This window comes from Pseudorca crassidens, chromosome 17, assembly GCF_039906515.1.
Source record: "Pseudorca crassidens isolate mPseCra1 chromosome 17, mPseCra1.hap1, whole genome shotgun sequence".
Classification (NCBI taxonomy): domain Eukaryota; kingdom Metazoa; phylum Chordata; class Mammalia; order Artiodactyla; family Delphinidae; genus Pseudorca; species Pseudorca crassidens.
Window position 1 is genome coordinate 7158839 of NC_090312.1, and position 24266 is coordinate 7183104.

Below are 24266 nucleotides of genomic sequence, written 5' to 3' on the forward strand. Positions count from 1 at the left end.
GGAAGAACAGGAATTCGTGATTTTTGTCTCTCAAAGCTCAGATCCTCAGGCTCTGGTCTGCCTTCCTCCCTCCCTGCCACCTTCCCTTCCCTCCTTATTTTACCTTTCTCCTTCCCCCAGTGGCTTCCCCACATAAAATTAGTACCTGTGTGTTTTATAAAAGTTACGGGTGGCACGTTGTGCTGAGTACCATATCCGCTCTTTCTGAGATGGTGTAGTCAATTCATGGGCAGCCCCCGCGGAGCCGGGAGGAAGGGCAGAGTCCAGACTTGACACACACACACACACACACACACACACACAAACACACACACACCCACACACCACCACCACCACCACCACCACCACCACCCCGTGACCAGAGGGCTCTGCAGAGGCCCGGAGACCCACCTGGGGAGTGGGCATTGCACTGGGGGGCGGGGGGCGGGGGTGGGTGTGGAGGGAGAATTCTGCCATGCTGGGTGATCTAGAACGAGATGACGATCGTCTAGGTAAGAAGAGAGAGATTCTCCTGAAAATCGTGCCTCGTCAGTCAGGATTCCAGGGGTCTTCAGTAGTCTAGTCTCATGTCCATGTGTTTTTTTATCTGTAAACATGTGAGTACTACAGATACAGATGGCTTCACATTCTGCTGACCCACAAGTCCAAAGTAAATCATTTTCTTAACATCGGTCACCAGAGAAGAAAATTATAGAGGGTGAAATATAAAAATATAAATATTTTTATACCCTACAGGCAGGTTGAAAATGAGGTAGAACAAAGGAAAATGCAGCTCCTGTGTATAAAAAGCCAAAATAAATTAAAGCAATAAATCTGGAACAGTGACAGAAGGCAATTTAATAAGGCTTTCCAACAAAAGCACATTTTGAACAAGAACACACATCACTACCACCACTGTCCCCATCACCACCATCCCCACGACTTCAGGAAGCCAGATGTGGAATGAAGAAGCTGAGTGAGAACTCTGCCAGTTGATATGGTACTTTTGGTTTTCCTGATGGCCTCATCCTAAATCATGAAATAATGCATGGGTCGATTTTCTGACCTGTCAAATGCAGATAATAATGATTGCTTTGTGACTGTACCAAAGCAGTTAGAAAATTTGGAAGGAACCCCACTGGAAAAGCATAAATCCTCTATAAATACCAGTGTCTTCATCAGCATCTTAATCATTTTTATCAGAATTGAAGTCATAACAGCAATAATAATATATCAGTTAATACTTAACCAATTTCTCTCGGGACTATAAAACCCCACTTTATGGGTGAAGATAACAAGGTTCAAAAACATTGCAACTCGTCAGGGTCAGAGCTGCCATACACAGTTGCACAGGTTGTGCACTGCACAGCTCTAGGCTCTAGGGATGCTGTTTTTGTTATCACAGTTTGGGACACTCTCAGCAAAGGGCAGTGAGAAGGCTTGAGCAACAGGCAACCTTTGTTAATTCTCAAAAAGGTTTAGCAGAAGGGCTGGTCAGGAGTTCAGTTTAATTGTCTGACTCGAAGATGACGTCTGAAACTTAAAAGCAAGTGTGATCTTTTTTCCAAACTAAATGGTGTAGAATCTCAACATAAAGCCTTCCTCGCCCCATTCCCTGCTGTCCCCAGCTAGGGCCACCCTTGTACTGCAGCCTGGATTCTGGGACTGGGGAGAAAGTTGTGGGTCCTCCCTGCCCACCACGCCACCATGGATGGGGGCAATAACAGATGTCAGCAACAGCCATCTGGGGGCGAGGTTGGAAGATAGCCACGCATGAGACACCAAACCAGAGGGTCAGCAGTCGATAACAGCAGAGGGAGGTGGGGCAGTGTTGTGCCCTGAAGGAAAGTTTGAAGAGAACTGAAACCCAGGCCCCAGTCCCCACTGCCCAAGCCATGCACCATGTGGTGAGAGGTGCACCTGCCCAACAGAAGGGCACCTTTGCTGGTTCACAAAAAGGCCTCCTGTAGGGAGCTGAGTACCCAAGGGGAAGGGAGGGGAGGGAAGGAGGAAGGGAAGGTGAGGACAGGAGAGGGGAAAGGGGAGAGGGATCCTGTATTCATCTGACAAGCATGGCTTGGTGGTTAAGAGCTTGGGCCCTGTGGTCACACTGCCTGGGGCTAAATCCTGGCCCCAACACCTACCAAGTGCATGACCTTGACAGTTACCTCCACGACTCAGTTTCCTTCTCTGTAAAGTGGGATTGATAGCTCCTTGAGGCTTAAGTGAGTTAAGCGGGGGGCAGGGAGGGTGCTGGTAGATACCCCGCATGTACTCGGTGACTGTCCGCTGTTGTGATGGGCGTGCGCTGGGCTCTGGGCGCCCACGGATGAACCAAACAGATCCTGGGAGGCAGATTCATAAACGAAGATGGATCTCAGCTGTTTCCAGGGGCTGTGATCAAAGACCAGGAAGTCAGGTCAGCCTGGCAGCCAGGCCCCTCAGGACAGAGCAGATCCAAAGAACAGCAAGCTGACAATGAGGGTTGTGTTTAACTCCTGCACATTCAGGGGCAGAGACTTTACCAAGAGGAGACAGAATAAAACCCAGCTGCTCACCAAGATCTCCCCAACCCAGGCCCAAGGGAGCGCCTCCCGGTCAGCGCCCTGCCCCCTCCACGTCCCCTGCCCCACCCAGCACAGCCCCTCAGAGCACTGCACTCTGCACTTCCTCTCCTCAGGGACCGCTCCCCCTCATTCTGCGCCCACCCCCAACTCGGCAGGATTTTGAAAACAAAGAAACCAGCTCGAATCCTGGTTCCACCCTGTTCTAGTTGGTGAGCTAGAGCATTTACTGGGAAGATTCTGTCCCAGCAGGTGGGGCAGGCCAGTCCTTACTGTACACACGAAAGGAGGGATGCTCAGCTAGGAGCCGGAAGGCATGGGCCTTCCTTCGCCTAGTGGTCACTCACCGCAGGCAAACCCCGTAACTTCACTGAGCCTCAGCTTCCTCGCCTGAAAAGCAAACAAGGGTAATGATGGTTGAATGAGAAAATAGATTTAAAAACATTAGAACACTACGAGGCACACAGCTAGTGCTCAATAAATACGTTTGTAATTGTTACACCTGTTGTATAAACAATGCACCCCTCCCCAAGGTATTTCTCCTTTCTTGGTTTGCCTGTCACATGGTTATTTCAGTTCTACAAGCAAATTCTGAGCTCCGTTGTATAGCAGACCCTGGGCTGTATTCGGGGTGAGGAAGAGTATGGTCCTTGCCTTCAATATCTGTCTTAGAAGGGAAACAAACTCATAAATAACCATATTGCAATGGGGTCATTACCTCTCAGCTATTGTTACACAGTGCTGTGTAACAAGCACTCCCTAAACTCTGTGGCTTACAGCAACAGTCACCTTCTCACACTGCTCAGTCCTGCAGCGTGGCCTACGGTGCTGCGTGTTTAGCCGATGTACCCTGTGCTCAGCTCCGCCACATGTCTCTCCTCCCCCCGGACCTGCAGCCACCCAGGGCACGCTCTTCTCTGCAGATCACAACCTAAAGAGGCAAGTCCAACCACGCAAGCACATTTCAAGCCTCTATCTGAGATGCACTCACTAGCATCCCATTGGCTAAAGAAATTCACACAGGCAAGCCCAGAGTCAAGGTGTAATGATATACACTCTGCATCCACATGGTTCTGGGCAGGGGGTGCGGATGTAGAATGCGCGGGTGCAAAGAACTGGGCCCAATCTCCACGGGAGCCTGGACTCCAGTTCATTCTGAACACAACGGAGGTGTGAAAGAGGAATAAAGGCCCCAGGAAGATCATGCTGGTTACAGAGAGAAGGCTGCCTTAGAGGAGAGAGGGACTCGAAGCAGAAAGACCTCTTACAAGGGACCCCCTAGGAGTTCCACAACCTGACCCCTGTGAGTGACCGAGGGATGAATCTGAGAAACAGACCACACTCCCCAGTGCTGTGCGCCAGCCCCAGGCGTTTTCCAGGAAATGAAAATCACTCCCCTCGGTCACTTGATAACTTGGGGAAGATCGGTCAGGCAGGCAAGATGATTTTTCTAAGGCTCCATTAGCGAGGATCAGACGAACGCCAGGTCCAGCTTTTGCTTGCACGTCCACCAGCGTGGGCTGCCCACACTGCATTGCAAGTTTTTGGTCGCCCTTTGAGAAGTCTTAATTATCTGGACCCATTGGAAACCGTGTCAGTTATTTGAAACCAAGAGATCGATAGCTCCAATCAATGCCGGGCCATCAAGGCACAGGGAGGTCGATAGAAACAGCCCCAGCTCCACACGCCAAACTCACGGTGCCCGAGGCACCTTCATTTTCTGAAATAAGAACAGAAAACTCTTCAAGTCGGACAGTGTGGTCACTGACTCTCTGACGAGGCCGTCACCGCAGCTCTCAGGAGGATACAGAATTAGATTGAGATCTTTTATTTTAGGTGGTTGAAAAGTTTTTGCCATTTTCCCCTTAGGAAACTGGTTATTTATTTTCAAATTGAGCCAGACCTGCCTGAGAAGGTTTTCTTCTCTCCTTCTCTCTCTTGTCTCCCCTGGGGTCCCACCTGATTCCAAAGGCCTCATCAGGCAGAGAAGAGCTGGGCTCCACTCATGATGCCATCATGGCTTTGCCGGGTGACCCCCGTGCCCAGAGGCACACTTGGCCTTCCCCTTGGGTGTCCTAACTTAGACATGGCATGACCGAGCCTGTGTCTCTGCGTCTCCTCTATCTCAGAAAGTGGCATGTTGTGGGTACCATCCACAATTAAAACAGGGGGCTTCCCTGGTGGCACAGTGGTTAAGAATCCGCCTGCAAATGCAGGGGATGCAGGTTCGAGCCCTGGTCCGGGAAGCTCCCATATGCCGGAGCAACTAAACCCGTGCACCACAACTACTGAGCCACACGCTGCAACTACTGAAGCCCTTGCGCCTGGAGCCCGTGCTCTGCAACGAGAGGCCACCGCAGTGAGAAGCCCGCGCACTGCAACAAAGAGTAGCCCCTGCTCGCCGCAACTACAGAAAGCCTGCGCACAGCAACGAAGACCCAACGCAGCCATAAACAAAAAAATTTTTCTTTAAAATACAGTTTTTGGTGCAAATAATTACTGAGTGAACAAATGAAGGACACTGGGGAAGTTATATAATCTCCTGGAGGCCACTTTCCCACCAGTAAAGAAATGCAACTATTTCTTATCCCTAGGAGCAGTTTAATGATTGGCCCAAAATAGGTGAGAACTTTAGCACCATGCCTGGCACACCTGGGCCTGCTCCTTCTGCCAGTGGAGACAGGAGGCAACCATCTGTGGGCCACGGGGAGAACTGGGGCTGGGTGTTCCCAGAGCAAAGGGAGAGCAGGGAATTGAGAGGCCCAAAGTTTCTCGTGCAGGTTCAGAACCAGCCAAGGATCCTGTGGAGAGAGAAATGAGATTCTCTCGTGGAAAAAAGCCCCAGAAAAACATCAAGTTGCCAAGACTGAATGTAAGAGACCCACATGAGCAGCTAGTGATGTCAAAAAATAAGGGGACAGCACTGCAGCTGGTGGGGGGGTCACAAATCGCTTATTTGCTCCATACAACATGGCTGCGGGGTTCCGGCCACTACATCCTCATTCCAGGTAGCAGGAAGGGAAATGGGGAATGCAAGGAGCACTTCTAGAAGCCTGTCCATTGGTTGAACTCAGTCCCATGGACAAACTCGTCTGCAGGGGGCGGTGAGCAAGGTAACCTCTCAGCAGGTCAGGGCTCCCTCTAACAAAATGAGAGTTTTCTTATTTTGTTGGCAGTGAGGAAGAGCAGAATAGACATGGCTAGGGGACCAGTTGACTCTGCCACAGGCGGCTTCTGCCCAGATAGCCAACATCATGCTGGGGGGTAAGGGGGGCTGAGCATCTGGGCCACCCTGGGCCAGAGAGGACTCCAGAAGGGCCTGAGCTGCAGGCTGACGGAGGAGACAGGACTCACTGTCTGCTCCCCCTGGCTGGCCCATCTCCTTAAAACAGGGCGTAGGGGGCGAGGACCAACAGACAGCATAGAGGCCAAGAGGAGAGAGGTCTGGGAGGCCTGGGTCCCAAACAAGGGAGCTGTGTTCAGGGTCAGGGTTCCAGTCCCACAGCTGGGGTCTTGGACCTTGTGTGAGCCCCCAGGGCTGGGGTGTGGAGAGCATCTGCATGGATTTATACTCCACTATTTTCAACATAATGGAGTTCTTTCCATTTTATTAATTTTTTTTAGTTCTTTCCATTTTAAAATTAATCACAAGCACTGAAAAGTGATGTCAATGCCACTAAACACTAATTTTTAAGAATGGTGAAGAAGATGTGTTGTATATATACAATGGAATATTACTCAGCCATAAAAAAGAATGAAATAATGCCGTCTGCAGTAACGAGGATGGACCTAGAGATCGTCATACTGAGTGAAGTAAGTCAGACACAGAAATAGCTATGATATCGCTTGCATGCGGAATCTAAAAAGAAATTATACAAATGAACTTATTTACAAAATAGAAACAGACTGAGAACGAACTTATGGTTACCGAGGTAGGGGGAAGGGGGGGGAAAGGGATAGTTGGGGAGTTTGGGATTGACATGAGCACACTGCTGCTGTATTTAAAATGGATAACCAACAAGGACCTACTGTAGAGCACAGGGAACTCTGCTCAATGTTGTGTGGCAGCCTGGATGGCAGGGGAATCTGGGGGAGAATGGATACATGGATATGTATGGCTGAGCTGCTTCACTGTGCACCTGAAACTATCATGGCGTTGTTAATCGGCTGTACTCCAATATAAAATAAAATTTTAAAAATGCAAGAACCGGCAACTCAGACACTGATACAACCAGCAACGCGGACACTGACACACTGAGCAACTCCCTTTTCCTCCTGATGGCCACTGAGTCCTGCTGGCCTGCCCTCCAAGCGTCAGCGCTCAGCCCCTCCTTCCATCCCCACAGCTCTGCCTCCATCTGACCCTCATCTCTTTGGTCCTGGACCATCTCCATCACCTCCTCACTGGTGTCCCTGCATCCCCCTTCCTTGCTCTCCGGGCCATCCTCCACCAGCTGCCAGGAGGGATGATTCTAGAGCTGTGGTCCTCGGTGCTTGTTACAAGCACAGAACCTCAGGCCCCACTGTGGACCTACAGGACACCGTCTGAACGGTCACACTATCCCCCGGGGATTCTCACGTACAATAAGGCGTGAGAAGCCGTGTTGTAACCCACACCCCAACCGTGCCACCTCACCCCGGCGTCAAGGGCACCTTCACAAGACCCTGAAAGACAATGTTCTTAGCTCTCCCAGCTGCCTCTCCCGCAGCTCCCCTCCCTCCATGCGCCCCTAGAACCTTCCACTCCAAATACAGCGAGCTACTTACCATCCCCCAGACGCTACTGTTGTGTGTCCCCACATCTGGCCCTTTCATTCATTCATTCAGCTATCATTCATTCACTCCTTCCACAAAGATACACCGATGCTCAGGGCAAGGGACTGGGGGGCGCTCGTCCTCAGGGAGGTTAGTGTCTCCATAAGGAAGACACTAATGGGGAGAGCAGTCATTAAACATTAAGTGACTGATTATGCGACGATTAATTACGTCCATGTGAGGGCCTTGCCTGAGACGTTCTGGGTGATGAGAGCACACAACAGGGGTCTAACCTAGAAGATGCCTCTCAGAGTATGAAGACAGGCCAGACAGAGGAAGCGTGTGTATGAGGCCACGAGAAGTCCAGAGCTCCCGGAGTATGGAAGCAAAGAGGAGAGCGGCCCCAGGAGGCTCACTGGACGGTCCTGTGTGTCCTCAGAGCCACGGTAAGGGATTGGCCGGATGGAGAGACGAGGTGTGCTTAAAGAGGCCCCAGCGTCAGCTTTCCCGTCTTCGGAGTGACCGGGCCAAGCTTTCTAAAGTGCCTCCCCCCTCCCCCCAGGAAAATGCTGCAAGTCCTACGCTATTCACAGAGGAGGTCCCGAATGCCTTGGAAGTTATCCCGGTGTCCTACGGTGACTACAAACAGCGGCCGTTGCTCCCTGTCACTTGGGCGGAAATATGGCCACATGTGTGAAATGGATTTACTGCCAGAGAAGGGGGTATTAATCCAGCTGCAAGTTTTCTCTGCTGCAACCCAAGGCAGTAAATTCCAGATAGCCGGCAGCAGCTCTGATACAGCATGAAATACGGTGCTTATGGGTGGGTGTGTGTGTGTGTGTGTGTGTGTGTGTGTGTGTGTGTGTGTGTGTGTTTAACAAAGGGAACTCTTTTTCAGATTCTTAATTGACAATCACATGTTCCCATCTAAAAACCGGAGCAGATGATGAGATCATAAAAACGTGAGGCAAAAAAATGCCCGTTCCCTGCCCTTATTGACTCTTCAACGTACAGAGTTCATTGAGGGAGCCTTCTTGTCTGCGGTAGGGACTTTCCTGTGCTTCTGAGTATCAAAAGGAAATTAAACCAGCCAGAATAATTCATTGAACACACAGTAAATGCAAATTGGCTTTTAAGAACAATAATAGCGAGTATTAATATTCCTGGTTATTATTGTCACTAACATTTATTGAAAGATCCCAGGACATGGTAATTATTCTAGAGCTCCCTCCTGTAGATTCTGAAATAGCCAGGAAAGGCAGGCTGCTATTATCCCCTGTTTCTGTTGACTGACAAGCACTAAGATCAGAGAGGGTAAGTGTCTCTTCCAGGCTTGCACAGGTGGGTAAGGAGCCAAATGTGAACCCCAGCTTGTACGTTTCCCACCACATCACAGAAATTACACCCAGATCCCCAAGGTTGACACACTTCCTCATGCTCTAAAGTGGGAAGCCCCTCCACTCTCCCCAGCTGCACCTGCACCCCACCAATCCCCTATTTCCACGGGTTCCAGGGAAGATTTGATAAAGTCCCAAATCCCCAGCTACTCCCTTGGTCTGGTTATCTGAACTGGACCTTATGGCAAATTTCTCCCCAGAACAAAGTCTGTTTCAAAAGGCATTTTCCTGGCAATGTTTGATGCTAACAGGGTTTTTCCCAGATAGCTGTGATTTTCAGCCCCGGTCTTGTTCATTTCATCAACGTTTATTGAGCACCTACTGCATGCGATGATCTCAACCCTGGGGAGGCAATCATGTGGCTCGCACTCTAGCGAGAGGGAAGAGAGGGAACCAAGGCAGGGAGGAGCGCTCACCCATCCCCAGCCAGTGGCCCCATCAAGTGTACTTCCTTGGAGAGCCTTTCCCACGATGGGTGGAAGGGGGGTTGGCCCGCGAGCGCTGGGCACAGGAAGCTACTTGAATCCAATAGCTACCTTTCTCTCCCTCCTTCTTGACCAGCAAAACCTGCCTCTCAATGACAGAGGTTCCAAAGGCAGGTTCTCAAGTTCCCAGGCTCCCTTGCCACTAAGAGTGGTCATGTGATCAATGCCAGCCAGTGAGAGTGGAGGGCAAACCTGTTGAGGCTTCCGAGGAACATTTCTCTCTGATAAGATACAGATGCACAAATAGAAAGCCTCAGCCCTGTCTTCTCTAATCTTGATTTTTTTTTTTTTTTTTTCCGCGGTACGCGGGCCTCTCACTGTTGTGGCCTCTCCCGTTGCGGAGCACAGGTTCCGGATGCGCAGGCTCAGCGGCCATGGCTCACGGGCCCAGCCGCTCCGCGGCATGTGGGATCTTCCCGGACCGGGGCACAAACCCGCGTCCCCTGCATCGGCAGGCGGACTCCCAACCACTGCGCCACCAGGGAAGCCCCTAGTCTTGATTTTTTATTTGGCTATGTGAGGAGGTCAGAAATCCTGTGACATGGAGGACTTCAAAACGCACTAAGAAGACAGAGTAGAAAGAAGGAAAGGACCCGGGTTCTTGACAGCATCCTTAAGCTGTCTCTGGTCTGTAAAAGGAAGATGTGTCTATAAATGGAAGAATGGCAGCCTGAGCAACCTAGACGTCAAGGCAAAAATGGGGAACAGCCAAGTCAATAATAACCATTTCTCTCCAGAAGAAAGCAAATGGATTTATCAGAGCAGAGACAATGGCCATAGGACGTAGCACCCAGTAACCGTTTGTCCTATCCCTGAGTTTTCTTTTTAAGATCTATATATATATATATTTAATGCTTTTCTTTTTTTAAAAAAATGTATTTATTTAATTTATTTTTGGCTGCATTGGGTCTTCGTTGCTGTGCGTGGGCTTTCTCTAGTTGTGGTGAGAGGGGGTTACTCTTTGTTGCGGTGTGTGGGCTTCTCACTGCGATGACTTCTCTTGGTGTGGAGCATGGGCTCTAGAGAGCAGGCTCAGTAGTTGTGGCACACGGGCTTAGTTGCTCCGGGGCATGTGGGATCTTCCCAGACCAGGGCTCGAACCCGTGTCCCCTGCATTGGCAGGCGGATTCCCAACCACTGCACCACCAAGGAAGCCCCCTGAGTTTTCTTTTAAAGTGTCCACAGTCAGCCCCAAACCAGGCGGGGGCAGGATGCTGTGTAGGGTCTGAAAACAAATCCCAGGCTGTGAATCCCACCTTCACTGAACCCTACCAAGATTCCCCAGCTACTTCTAAGATTGAAAAAGAAAAAAAAGAAAACCCGGCCCTGAAGAGCTTTCCTTCAGCAGCAAGTCGGTCAGGATGGAATCAAGCAATCCATCAAGGAGGAAATGAGGACACTCGGGTAGGGAATTGGAAATGAAGCCGAGACTGTACAGGAGAGTAGACGAAGTATGAAAAGCAGCTTTCCTTTTAATGCATCTATACATGAGAACATCAAAAATACCACATCTGAGGGGGCCTGCATTCCCATTTGCAGAAGGAACCTTGGGACTGAAAGTCTGGGTGGAAGGGAGCAGTGGCATCGCTACTGGGCCACCTGGAGGCCCTTGGGTTTTCCGCTCTGTCCCAGCCAGAGCATCCTCGGGATCAGGGGGGCAGGGAGGCAGCCAGAGGGCTGCTTCCAGAGCGCAGAGCTGACCTGTCCCTTTCAGCCCAAAAGATGCCCACGAACTCTGTTGTCCCGAGGCCTGGGAATGGCTTCTTTCCACAGAGTCCTGAGCTCTCTGTGATCTGACCTTGGCCCCCTTCCCCTGCTGCCTGTTCCTGGCTCTGCTCCCTCAGTACCGATCCACTCACTTCTTCCCTCCTTCACGCCTCTGAGCCTTGACCCATGTTTTCCTTCCTTCATGTACCCAACAAGCATTTGCTGAGTGCCTTCTGTGTACCTGGCATTGGAACAAGTAACAGTGTATAAGGATGCATTAGATACATTCCAAGCTTTGAAGAGCTGCTGAGCCCAGTGGGGAAGACAGATACATAAAAAGATCATCAAAAAGCAGTGTGCACAGGACGACCTGCACATTTGAGAGGGGAGCCTTGTGTGAGGTGTCAGAGCCCGAAAGGGGTGAGGAGGGCAGCCTGGCATGGACACGGCCAGCTTGGCGTGGAACCCAAGCTGGGGGAAGAGGACAGCCTCATGGTGGGGCAGCTTGACAGGAGAAGTCAGAGCCTGGGGGAGGAGGTGGGAATGAATAGAGGAGATTTCACATACAGGAGGGTTGATAAATAAATGAATACGTTAAGGAGGATGGAGGGAAGTCAGGTTTCTCACCACTGGACTTACAAATACAGGAAGAGCGAAAGCTAGAATAAACTCTCTGGGGTTGGATTGGAATTGAATGTCTTGTGGGATCTTAGTTCTTAGTTCCCCGACCAGGGACTGAACCCAGGCCCTCAGCAGTGAAAGCACTGAGTCCTAACCACTGGACCGCCAGGGAATTCCCAACTCACGGTTTTCAGTACATACGACAGAATTAGAAATAAACATCCATGTAAATGTCTGATGCCACCAGGCAGCCATACTCCATTAACACCAGGCACACCTCTCACCCAGCGCTTGGCTTCTGGGTACCCTTGTCTTAAAGGAATCGGGCCTTCCTGAGCAACGGCTATTGACATATTTTGAATGTAATCTCCTCACAGAATTTGCTCGAAGTGGGAAGTAAAGGAGATCTGGACATCCCATCCTACCCAGATGTTCGAAATGATGGGACAAGTTGAAGCCACAAGTACGGCACCGCTTCTGTGACGTTCCCATCCAAGGGGCCTGACCCAGCCTTGAGGGAACGTCAGCCTGAAGTGAGGGATACTGACAAAATAACTGGCCTGACGTTTTCAAAGGTGTCAAGGCCATCAAAGTCAGGGAGAGATTCAGATCTGGGTCCCCCCCCCATCCCCGGGGGCCCTTGGAACCCCTTGGCCTGCCCTTCCTTCTCAGCAGGGTTCATGGAGAGCTCGGCTGTGGTCCCACACATCTCCCCAGAGCCCCTGAGATGCAGAATTTCATATTACTGTGGGTCACCTCATCCCCTTCTCTTACAAGTTCACCAGGGGAACAGGAGAAATTAAAGAGAGCAGCAAGGAAAATAATTACTGGGCTGAAAGACTTGATAATTGCCAAATGATTGAAGTTCGCAGAGAGCTGGAACTATGGAGACGAGCCAATTGATCTTCTTGACGAGAGTTCAGAAACGACAGCACTACCTGTAGCAATAATTGCAGAGTTTGCTAGTCCCAGGAGGGAAAAGCGAGGCCTACTTCCAAGAAAGTGGTCTATATAGTTATGGAGATGTATTTATCGTGTCCCCACTCCCAGTCAGCAGCAGACCGGTGAGGAGATACGAGTCCAAGCTTGGGGTCAGGCTCTTCAGTTGTCACAGCCTTCACTGCATGTGGAGCCCTGGACAAGTTCTTAGTCTATCTGAGCCCCAGTTTTCTCTTCTATAAAATGGGTTTAACAATACAAATACCATAAGGTCGTGGAAGTGTTAAACATACGGAAGTTGGTTATCACAGCGAGAGCTCGGCGAGGGCCGGCGCCCGCTGCTGTGGCTGTATTTTGCACCTCTATCTCTGTGCTTTATAAGCAGCAGCGATGAGAAACAAAAACGAGGGCCAGTGAGTCCAGAGAGGAAAGAAAAGCCAACTCAACTCATAAAAGAAGGGCTTCCCTGGTGGCGCAGCGGTTGGGAGTCCGCCTGCCGATGCAGGGGACGCGGGTTCGTGCCCCGGTCCGGGAAGATCCCACATGCCGCGGAGCGGCTGGGCCCGTGAGCCATGGCCGCTGAGCCTGCGCGTCCGGAGCCTGTGCTCCGCAGCGGGAGAGGCCATGACAGTGAGAGGCCCGCGTACCGCAAAAAAAACAAAAACAAAAAAATACAAAAATAAAAAACTCACAAAAGAAATCTTGCTTCCTCCAGGAAGACTTCCCAGGCTTCTCAGGGGCAGGTCACTGATCCCTTCCCTCCAGGCTTGCTGCAGCCAAGAAGGTCTGAGTCAGACCACACAGAACCACGCCTGCAACACAACATGAGGGGCTCCTCCAGCCCAGCACTAGCCAGGGACCCTCCCCTGGTGCCCATGCTCGCTCCAATCTGCCGTCTATGCCTCCGGAGCCTGACCCTGGCCTTGCTCTTTGGGCTACTAACAGGTATGGCTTCTCCAGGTTAGACTTTTGGCTCTCTCTGTCTCTTTTTGTGTCTCTGCTCCTGTGTGTGTCTCTCTCTGAGAGACCTTGCCTCTACTCCCTAGCGCTCATGACCCCCCAGCCTGAGTCCCCCAGGCTCAGTGGCGGAACAGTGGGATTGGTGGGATTCTATACCCAGGCCCCAGCCCCAGCCCGGTTCACCTGGAAACCGCCCCTCCCCACCGCAGCTGCAGCTCCAGGGCTATCCTCAGCCCCCCTCCCTCTTCTAGGGCTGGGAAGCCAACTGGACCCAGGCCCAGCAGAGCTGTTACCCAGGAACTTCCAGCTACAGTAGACACTTCACCTGCCTCTGATGATGGAGGCCACGGGGTATGAAGCTCAGAAGCTGAAAGTGAACAGAAGCCCCCGTGTGAAGGAAGCTAACTTGCAGCAAATGAAAATTAATCCAGAGGCCCAGGTGAGCCCTCTCGTCTGTGGTCGTCTGGCCCCTCGATCCCAGTGCCCATTCTCGCCTCCCAAAAGCCTGTGTCTACACAGCAGTCACCAGTGATCTCCTAAAGCAGAAGACAAACCATGACCCTCTTCGTTGCTTTCTCGTCACCGTCGAGGAAGGTGCCTGACTCTTCCCATGGCCTCGAAGGCTGTCCGTGCCATGGGCCCTGCTGCCATTCTGACCTGTCCTCCTGCCACAAGCCATGCTTCCCTTCCTGCTCTCCTCTCAGGCCCTGTGCTGGGGCAAACTTCCCGGCGTTCAAGGGTCAGCTGCCCTCACACTTTGATCTCAGCTGCAAAGCCCCTGCCCTGGTGCCCTCTGTGCGGAGGCCCTACCCGTCCACTGGCCTGGCTGGGGGAAAAGGCAGCAGAACCTCCCAAGAGGGCGCAGGGCTCCCTGCTGCCCCCATGAGTCTCTGGTCAGTGCCTGCCCGAGGCGTGTTCCAGTCACGGCTGGGACCAAACTCACAAGGCCAGGGTGGCACTTTTGATTTCTGTTCTTAGCTCCCTGAGGTCCTAGTAAGATGGGAAACACCGGAGGCTGGGTTTGCAAAGGACCCGAGGAACTCGGAGAAGAACCAGTGGTCTAAGCCTTTGTGTCTGAATGAAGAAAAGGAGGCAGAGGGGAGACACTGCCGACTTAAGTCCCCAGTGAGTGAGAGACGAAGCTGTCACGCATCCCTAAAACCTGAGGATGTGAGGGCAATAGCCAAGAGAAGAGTTCCCCCACCAGCCTCTCCTTTAATCCTCCGACGTGTGCCCTGCGCTCCGAGGAGACAGGAGACGGAGGTCAGTTCTCATCGACTAGGTCACCTGTCCAGCAGAGCGCCCTCCCCAGAGCTCAGTGGCTGAAAACATGTTTACTATTTCTCCTCATTCTCCCTCAGCAACCAAACACACATGCACTGCAGGCCTCCTCGTCCGGGCCCGGGCCCGGGTTGGCACTTGGAACACAGAGGTCGGGGAGAAAGGGGTTCTGCTTCTGGGTTGGTGGAGCAGCTCACGCCGCTGCCTTCAGCTGAGAGCTTAGCTGGGGAGCCCTGGCTCTCCTCCACGTGGCCCGACTCTCTGTGTGCTGTCTCAACTCCTGTGGCCTCTGGGTGAATCCTTGTGTCCACCAGCCGATAGCCCGGACTTCTTAGAGCATGGCAACTGGATTCTCGGGGGCAGCCTTCCAAGAGGACAAGCCCCAACACGGAAGCAGATTTAAAGCCTTTGCTGGCATCACAGGGGCTAATGTGACCATTGGCCAAATCAAGTCATGCGGCCAAACTCAGAGTCAATGTCAGAGGGGCAGGGGATGCCAGGAAGTGGGGTTCCCTGGGGGCACTCAGGCACCTGTCTGCAACACTCATCCTCCCCGCAGACAGACATGCAGCTTCCCCAGGAGAAGGAAAATGTAGGGCCGGCCGGTGGAAAGTCTGACAGGAGAGTCTAAATGAAGCTGGAATCCCAAAGCGCTAGGATGTGTTCCATATGTGTGAAACGGGGAAAAAGAAAAAGCACACACTGCAGAGAGACAGCAGGAGACTCTGCCCACTGCTACCTGCCTCAGCACGGGGTAGAGAGAAACCTCCCCTGAGGATCCGTAACCACCAACCAGCTCTCACACATATTTGCAGACCAAACTATTACTCTACCTGTAGTTCCAAGACCCTTCGTCTGCAAGGGCGGCCATAACAAAATGCCACAGAGCAGGGGCTTAAACAGTGGAAATTGTTTTCTCATAGTTCTGGAGGCTAGAAGCCCAAGATCAAGGTTCCTGGAGGGTTGGTTTCTGGTGAGAGGTCCCTTCTCTCTGCCTCACATGGCCTTTCCTCTGTGTACACGTAGAGAGAGAGAGAGAGAGAGAGAGAGACCGAGCGCTCTGGTGTCTCTTCCTGTTCTTATAAGGACACCAGTCCTGCTGGATTCGGCGCCACACTTATGACCTCATTTAACCTTATCTCCCTAAAGACCTTATCTCCAAATATAGTCGCACTGGGGGTTAGGGCCTCAACATATGAATTTGAGGGGGACACAGTTTAGTCCATAACCAATCACAAGCTTAGAATTCATTTTAAAGCAAAGCAAGTATGAACCATTTCTAGAAGAATGCAACTTCATTCCAGTACCGGAAGAATTTCTACAGATAAATATCCAAGGAACATGAATTCACAATTAAAAAAAAATCTCGAAACACTTAAGGAAACAAAACACTGTTAATGTGGAACCAGACCCACAAATAATTAGGCACCGTATCATTTATACATTTACTGTTTAAAGGAATAGAAGAAACTACCCACAGGAATAGGAGATGGCAAAATTGACAAGCAGATCTAAAAAGCAGTGCTTCTCTAAATCGAAAAAATAATAACTGAAATTTAAAACTCAGCAGGTCAAATTGCAGATTGGCTACAGACGATGGGAGAATTCATGAACAGGAAGATAATTCTGAAGAAGTTGCCTCAAAATGTAGCATAAAGAGACCAAGCTGAAAAATATAAAAGCAAGATTAAAAAAACGAGAAGTCGCACGTGAAAAGGCTTTTTACAACCTTATGATCAAATTTCCAGAACAGTGAATATGGGGAAGAAGAAATTTTGAAGAGAAAATCTAAGAATTTTCTAGAAATGATGAAAGACAGGTCAGGATTCAGGAAGCTCAGCCTACCACAAGAAAACACCCAGGCTGAAAGTGAAGAACACTGAAAACAAAGATTCTAGAAGCTTCCAGAGACGGAAGACAGATTCCCTCTCACGGAACCAGCACAGATTGAGAGCTGACTTCCGGGTAGCAATAGTGAAATGCAGAGGACAATGAGATAGTATCACAAATGTCCTGAGAGAAAACGTTTGTCAACCTAAAACCATATTCAGCGAAAATCTTTTAAAACGGAGCATGCAGTCAAGACATTTTCCAGACAAGCGCAAACCAGGAGCATTTATGACCGGTGGCCCTTCGCTGAAGGAAATTCTGAAGGAAGAGTTTCAGGAAAAAAAAAAAAATCCTCTGAAAGCAGAAAGTCCCTCAGAAGAGACAGTGAGCAAATAAGTTGATAAATATATAAGCAAATCTGGGCTTTCCCGGTGGTGCAGTGGTTGAGAGTCTGCCTGCTAATGCAGAGGACACGGGTTCGAGCCCTGGCCTGGGAGGATCCCACATGCCGCAGAGCAACTAGGCCCGTGAGCCACAACTACTGAGCCCCAGTAGTGGCCCTGCCACTGCCCCTCACTTGTCATCAGCGAGAGCCAGATGCCAGGAGTGGGGCTGTGCGGCCCGCCAAGAGCGGGAGGGGACCTGCTGTCCCAGAGGTGCCCCGGCCTGACCGGATCTCGGGCCAGTCAGCATGGGGGGGGAGGGGAGGGGAGGGAAGATCCCCCAGGAGTGGAGAGGGGACACTGTAGGGTTATGGGTGACCGAACACACCACTGTCCCAGTCGCCCAGCGCCGCCCCCAGCCCCGGGAAGTGGCCCCGAGATGAAGTCCCTTCCTTCCTCCTGGATCTCGGTCTGACCCTCTTTTCGTCAGGCTGGGCTGGCCGTGACCAGCGGGCCCCTCTTCTCTACCTTTTTGGCTGCGTTTACTACAATGCTAATAAAACCGAACAAACAACTTTTACGCACCCAGTGCCCTCAAAGTGGCCCCAGAAGAGAGGGTGAGGCCCCGGAGACCGCTTGGTCCTCTCCCCACTCACTGATTTTCTTGCAGCTTTTCACTCAAGGAGAGTTTCTATCTTGGAGGCGGAGGGAGGCCCCCTCCCATCAGCCCCGCGCCCCGCCCCCAGCGCCCCGCCCACCCCCGGCCCCAGCGCGGCCCATCTCTTCTGTGAAGCGTCTATTTACAAAGCAAGTCACGATCTGAGAAGCACGCTGCCGTCTAAAAATAGAAAGTCATTACGCAGCAGACAAGCGCCAGCTCCGGCCTGCAGAGCTGCGAGCTGGGGCAGCGCTGTTCCCGCCTCTTCTCCCCTTTTGCTTCTTCAGCCCCGCCTGGCCCAGCACCAACCGCAGCTGCAGGTCACAGGCCACCTGGCCGCCCACGCGCCGCGCCACCTCCACCTGGGTCCTGGCTCAGCCCCAGAACCCAGCCCGGGCAGGACCTGGTTTCCCTTTGATTCTTTCTACAATCCCCCCGAGGCTAGTGTTCTCGTCCATTCGTCCACTGAAGGACCCGAGGCTCTGGGCGGCAGGGGACTGTCCCCAGATCAGGAGGCCAGCGGGTGGCAGAGCTGGGAGGAGTGGCAGGTCAGTCTCAGGGGATTTGTCCATCACGCCAGGGGCTCCACCTCACGTCCCCAAGGACCATTCTCTCTGGGACGTGGGCCCTGACACCATGAAGAGACCCTGGGAAGTGCGGGGCCCCTCTCTGCCCGCCCCCTCCTGAGGGGCCTGCCTGGGAGGCGGGATAGGGGACCCTGATGCACCTCTTTGCCTGGGATCCACCCCGCAGGGTACCGAGGGTGCCTGCCCTGTGCCTGGGAGAGCCTTGCGGCCGCGGATCAAGGGGACAGCTCTCCAGATGGGGGATGGCCTCTGACGCCGAAGGAAAGGAGACGGGAGCCTTGGGCATGAACAAGGGCGAAGAGGAGCCCGAGACCCCGGAGCCGCTGTCTCCACGGAGGCTCTGCGCGGCGCATCCTTAAAGCAAAGTAGTAGAACGAGAGCCTGCGCGGTTGAGAGAAGCCCCGCCCCCCCCCGGGTGTGGGAGTATCTGGACGTGCGGAGGCCGGTGCTGCGCGCGGCCCTGCTCAGTGGGGGGCAGGGTCAGCTTTGTGCGTTAGGCTCCTGCTCAGGTGGGGGCATGTCTCCTGGCATCTCTGGCCAGTGTGGCAGGGCCCCTCCCTTCTCACCTGCAGGGGCTGCTGCAGCCGAGGGCGGGTGGAGGATGCCCCTGACAGTCTCGCGCGCTGGGTGCCGTCTGCTCGGGGGATCCTCTCCCCTTGACCCACGGGGAACCCGGACAAGGCACTGCTTGTTTCTTGAGTCCTGCCCCTGCTGAGCTCACAGTGAGCCAGGAGGTGTAAGGAGTATGTTTTGCTTAACGGTGCAAGTCACCATCCTATTGTGACACAGAGGGAGGACTGGGTTGTGACTTTTCCAGCTAACTTGATTCCTTCATAGCACGAAGAAAGAATGGAACAAAACCTTATTGCTTGGGCCATGGACTTCAAATGCAAATAGCAAATGAGGCCAAATAGTTACCAGCAAATGCCTGCAGCGGCCTGAGTGGGAGGCGATAAAGAACCGTGGGGACTGGGGCAAACCCCGGGGCCTGTGCCTCGGTTCCACGGCTCCACGCCCCAGCAGACCCAGGGCACGCAGAGCGCGGGCTGAGGTTGCAGGTCCCCTGCTTATCGTGCAATCAGAAATGTAGATAATTGTGTAGCGTTATTTGGTAGCAGATGAAAATAACCTAAAACACTGGGAAAATAATCTAACAACACTTGTTGTTGGCAAGTCAGAAGCAGAGAAAATAGGCACACCGCTTGATAGTTAATGCAAAAGTGTTTCTAAGGTATCTACAGCTTGACCTAAATTATTCAGTATAATAGACGTGTAGGAAAAAGTATCTAGGGAGGTGAATATTCTGTGATACAGTTGCACCATTTGGTTTAAGATGGAGAAGTTAAGCAAGGGAAGGCCCAGCTCTCCTGGATCAAGCCTGCACAGCCTTAGGAACGACGGATAGAGCATGTGTGTTCATTATGAAAATAGTCTGTGCTTTCCCATTATGAACTCGGAATCCCTTTCAATCCAGAGAATCCAGGCGAGGCCTACACAGGGCCCACGCTCCTGGGATCTTCTTGGGCTTGGGGCTTCCCCTGCAGCTGCTCTGCAGACGGCACCGCGGCGACCACGGGGGCCCGAGTGGCTCTGGACTCAGCTGCCCGGTGGACTTGCCCTTCGCGCCCCTCTTTGGAAGATTTTGGATCTTGCCCCCTGCATCATCATCTTTGGAAATCATGAACTTCCTGCCCGCAAAGGGAAGCAGATCCAATCCCCTCTGCCTGCACTGTTGTGTTATGATTCGCTTTGGGTGTTGACGTTGATGTCCCCTCGACAGCCGCCGGCGGCTTCCCTAGGAGCCCGGCCTTGGGCGAGGGAATGAGCACAGCATAGCATTTTGTTTGGGGAGATCGTCCTACATTTTGCTGAGCAGAAATACCACGTGAGGCTAGCCCGGAGAGCTAAAGGGGCTCTGGATTTTAGAAACCCTGTGTGATCTTCCCGCCCACGTGAGGGTGGGTGCGTCCTCCCCACACCCCGCACAGTACAGGTGCTCAGCCCGCCCCCGGCCCCACCCTGTCACCCCAACTGCTGGCTTCTCAGAGTCCCTCCACCGCACCCCGAGGTGGCGACAGAGAATCTCCGTCTTAGCGATGGAAGAACCGAGGCTCAGAGAGCTTCAACATGGCTCAGCTTATGGGGAAGGACAGGAACGGGGAAGCCTGGGCCTGGCTCTGGAGAAGCAGCCAGGGGTTAAGGGTGATAGGACATCGGGGGTTAACACGACACCCACGGGGCCGGGCGCCTCTGTCTGGAACCGCGGTGGTCTGCTACTGGGAGAAGTGGGTGACGAGTCACTCGGTGGGCAGCCTCTCGCTCCCGGCTGGTTAGACCGGTCGAGGCAGGGCCCAGCCGGCGGCCAGGGGGCTGGGGTCCTGGGGCGGAGGAGGCCAGGGCCTCTGGGAGTGATGGCTCTGCAACCAGCGGGGAAGCTGGGCTGAAGCCCCCTCGGGGGCCTCGAGGGTCAAGGGAAGGCTGTGACCCACACCTGAGGACTGCAGGGGCTGCACCCGGCGCGCCGAGTGCGTGCCCGGCAGCTGGGGGACCACTCGCTGGTGGGTGGAAGGGGCCCTTGCACCTGGCGGGCACTTCACGGGAGCCTGCTGTCGTGGTGAGTGTCGTGGGGAGGCGAGTCCTTGTCCTACCCTCAGGAGGTCACTGTCATGGAAATGAAGGCTGAGGCTCTTCACCTGGGGAGGGACGGAGAGTGGCGTCCCCGGTCCCCCTGGGAAGTGCCTCTGCGCAGGCGCGCACGTCAGTCAGGGTTCTTCCCGTCCTAGTGCGCAGCTGACAGCTGCCGAGAGCTTACCACGTGCCAGGCCTCCTCCTGACGACCCGGGAGGGGGGCACGACTCTCCCCATTTTGTGGGGGAGGACACAGAGGTGTCAAGTGGCCCCCCTGGGGATGGGGGAGCCCGGAGCAGTCCCCCGGCCACACTATCCCGCGGGGGGGCGGGCGGGCCGGGGAGGGGGGGGTAAGGACCACAAGCCTGTGGAGGAAGCGACGTGATGTGACTTCTGAAATCAGGGCCGAGCCTGTGGCCCCCTCGCTTGGGGACTCTCTCTCTTGGACCTATTGCTCTGCGGGAGGCTGGCCGCCGTGTCGTGAGGACCCTCGGGCGGCCTGTGGAGGGGCCCGTGGGACAAGGGCCAGAGCCTCCCACCAGCAGCCCCGTGAGTGAGTCGGTGAGTGGATTCTCCAGCCTCCAGGGACCGCAGCCCCTGCTGACGGTTCGCACCCTCGTGAGACTCTGAGCCAGAAACAGTCCCTGATTCTCGACCCTCAGGGAATGTGTGACATTGTAAATGTTTGTTCTGTTAAGCTGCTAAGTCCTGGGGTGGTCGGTTACACGGCAGTTGATAACAAGTGCACCCAGGTATGGACTGCAGGGAGTGCGCTGTGCCTCCAGAGGATGCCCTGTGCTGGGTCACCTCCATGAGCCAAAATGAGGGACAATTTGGAGGAAGAGCGTTTGGGGTGAGGGCAGAGCAAGGACAGCAAGCCATCTGGGACAGGCTGCTGGGGAAGGTGCTGTCTAAAGGCAGGAAGGTGGGCGCGGACATGGGCACCGGGAGAGAGGCCAGAGCCAGGCGGCCCGGGGAGGGACTCGAAATCACCACGGAGCCGGAACACGGACAAGCAGCTCTTAGCTTCTGCACAGAAGCATCCATTTGTCGGAGCTTCCCATAATGCAATGCAAAAGCACCAGGCCTGGGCCACTTTGCAAGATTTAAGTCGCACCGAAGGCAGGGCCGTCGGACTAGCAGAAAGCAGAGCTCCTTCGGCGTCGTGGTCGTGATTTTCACAACTCCACCAAGGCATCCGTTTAAAAAGCTAACTCTAAGGGTTGAAGACAGTTAAATACACATTGAAGACGCCATCAGCTGTTATTTTTAAAACCACGGGAAGTCGCTCAGATCCTTTAAAAATCAAACACTAGAATGGCTATCTCAGCCTGCCATGCTTGAAAGCTGCTGCTGACAGACGGGCCAAGGAGGAAGCCCCGCTGAGACGGACCAAAACCAGCTTAGCTGGAGAAAAGTAAAGTGGAATTTCAAATCGAAAGACTTCTGTCCAGTTGTTCAGGGCTAACCGCACCCTCTCACACCTCCTCCCCAGCCCGTTAGGGGCCTGGCCCGGGGCTGAGCTGGGGACACTGTCACCTGGGATGCAGTGGGGCCTGCAGAGCCCTGAAGCCAGCGCAGCACCCACGAGGAGGCCAGTGACTCTAACGCAGTGTGACAACCAGGCGGGGTCTCTGGGGCAGAGCTTCCGGCACCAAGTCTTAAAGGAGGCACACGAGTTGGCAGAATCTCAGCGCTTCCAGATCCCTGTGATGCAAACGGGTCCCAGATCTCCCTCCCCGGGGGCCACGCAGTGAGGCCTTGGGGCTCTGAGCTGTGTGTATGTCCTCATTTCCTTTTCCCTGCCACGTCCTGAAATGGCAGGGAGCACGGAGCAAGCAGAGAGGTGACCAGGCCGACAGGACGCGTGTGCTGAGGTGAAACGCAATGAACGGGTACCGACGGTCCGGGCGAAGGGCCTCGAGCAGCCCCCCGTGAGGGGGACGCACGGGGGCACACGGTGCGCAGCGTCAGGGCGGCCGAGTGGGGAGCTAGGCCCTGCCCCCAGCTGGCGTACAGAATTAGAGCCACCTGAGGATGGTCGTCGCAGGGGGGATTTCAGGCTGGAGGGGTCGGTAGGGGCCAAATCGCGGAGGGCCTGGGCAACAATCGGAGAAGCCGCGGGCACCCAAGGGTGCTGGCCGCGCCTCTGAAGGGCGATGTCACACAGCTCTGGCAGCAGGCGCCCCGGTGCGCGTACATGCTGAGCTGTCCCCACCTCCCCGCCCGGCCCCAGCCCTGCCATCTGGCTGCTGTCGGCCACGCCCGCTCCTGTGCTCCTGCCGGGGCATCTCCCCAGCACCCTCACTCTCTCCCACGCTCTCAAATTTCTCATCTCGAGGCCACAGCCCTCTCCAGCGATACTTTAAAGCAAACTCCTTGGAAAAGTTGACTACACAGGCGGACCTCGTTTTACTACGCTTCGCAGATACTGCGCTTCTTACAGATTGAAGGTTTGTGGTAACCCTGCGTTGTCCGGTGATGGTTAGCATTTTTCAGCAATAAAGTCTTTTTAAATTAAAGTATGTATCTTGTTTTTTTAGACATGATGCTGTTGCCTACTTAACATGTTTCCACTGCACCGTAGTCTAACTTTTATACGCACTGGGAAACCAAAACCTTTGTGACTCACTTTACTACTGCAGTGTTTGTTGCCTTTACTGCGTGGTGTGGAAGCGAACCCCCAGTACCTCCGAGGTCTGCCTGCTCCATTCTCTCCTGAATCTGCCTAGGCCTCACTCTGAAGCAAAGCATGGCCAGCACGGCCTCTACGCAGCTACCGTGTCCAGTCTTCCTTATGTCACCTGCCCCCTGCAGCAGAGGGTCACGGCCCTCCTCCGGGAAATCCTCTCTACACATGCCGTCGAGGGCAGGACTCTTGGTTCTCTTCTTACCTCCCGGCAGCTCCTTCCTGGGCTCTGGTTCTTCGCCATCTCACTGACTTGTACGTGTCGCATGTTCCCTGGGCCTGTTCTCTCATGTCCACACTCAGGCTATACCTTTACAAGACATCTATATTCTAACGGCTCTCAAATTCCCATCTCCAGCTGAGATCTCCCCTCAAACTTCAGATCTGTATCTTAAACAGTCCCTTCTGCAATCCTCCCATCTCAGAAAGAAGTTTCTATTTTCCCAATGGCTCTACATCAAAATCTTTGCATCATCCAACCCCTTCTTTTCTGTACCTCACATCCAACCTGTAGACTAAGTGTTATCGGCTCTACTTTCTAAGTGCGTCTCAAGTCTGGCCAGTCCTCAGGACTTGCAGGGCGGCCACCCCGGGCCATGCCAGCATTCCCTCTGACCTTCACCGCAGGGGCTTCTAACAGGTCCCCCCTACCTTGCCCCACCATCGCCGCTTCTCCACGTGGTTGCCGAAGTGATTCTGTTGAGATATACATCGGATGGACAGCGTTCCTCTTGGGCTCAGTGTGCCTGATAGTCCCTCTGAAGTAAAGCTCCGGACGGCCCTCCACACCCAGGCCCCGCCCC

At 53.5% G+C, this 24266-nt stretch overlaps 1 protein-coding gene across 4 annotated transcripts in view; it reads right to left on the reverse strand.

Annotated features, from left to right (window-relative positions):
* Positions 1-472: 472 nt before the first annotated feature.
* KHDRBS3 (KH RNA binding domain containing, signal transduction associated 3) overlaps positions 473-24266 on the reverse strand; it is a 200581-nt gene continuing 176787 nt past the window's right edge. The window contains exons 9-11 of one of the 4 annotated variants that reach the window (XM_067712841.1): positions 2891-2933; positions 2244-2373; positions 473-487 (exon numbers count right to left, since the gene is read on the reverse strand). In XM_067712841.1, coding sequence (XP_067568942.1) covers positions 2357-2373; positions 2891-2933 — 60 coding nt within the window. In that variant the 3' untranslated portion in view covers positions 473-487; positions 2244-2356. Of the gene's footprint in view, positions 488-511; positions 2374-2890; positions 2934-24266 lie in introns of those variants that run through there. The other 3 variants (XM_067712840.1, XM_067712844.1, XM_067712831.1) reach the window with 3 other exon arrangements.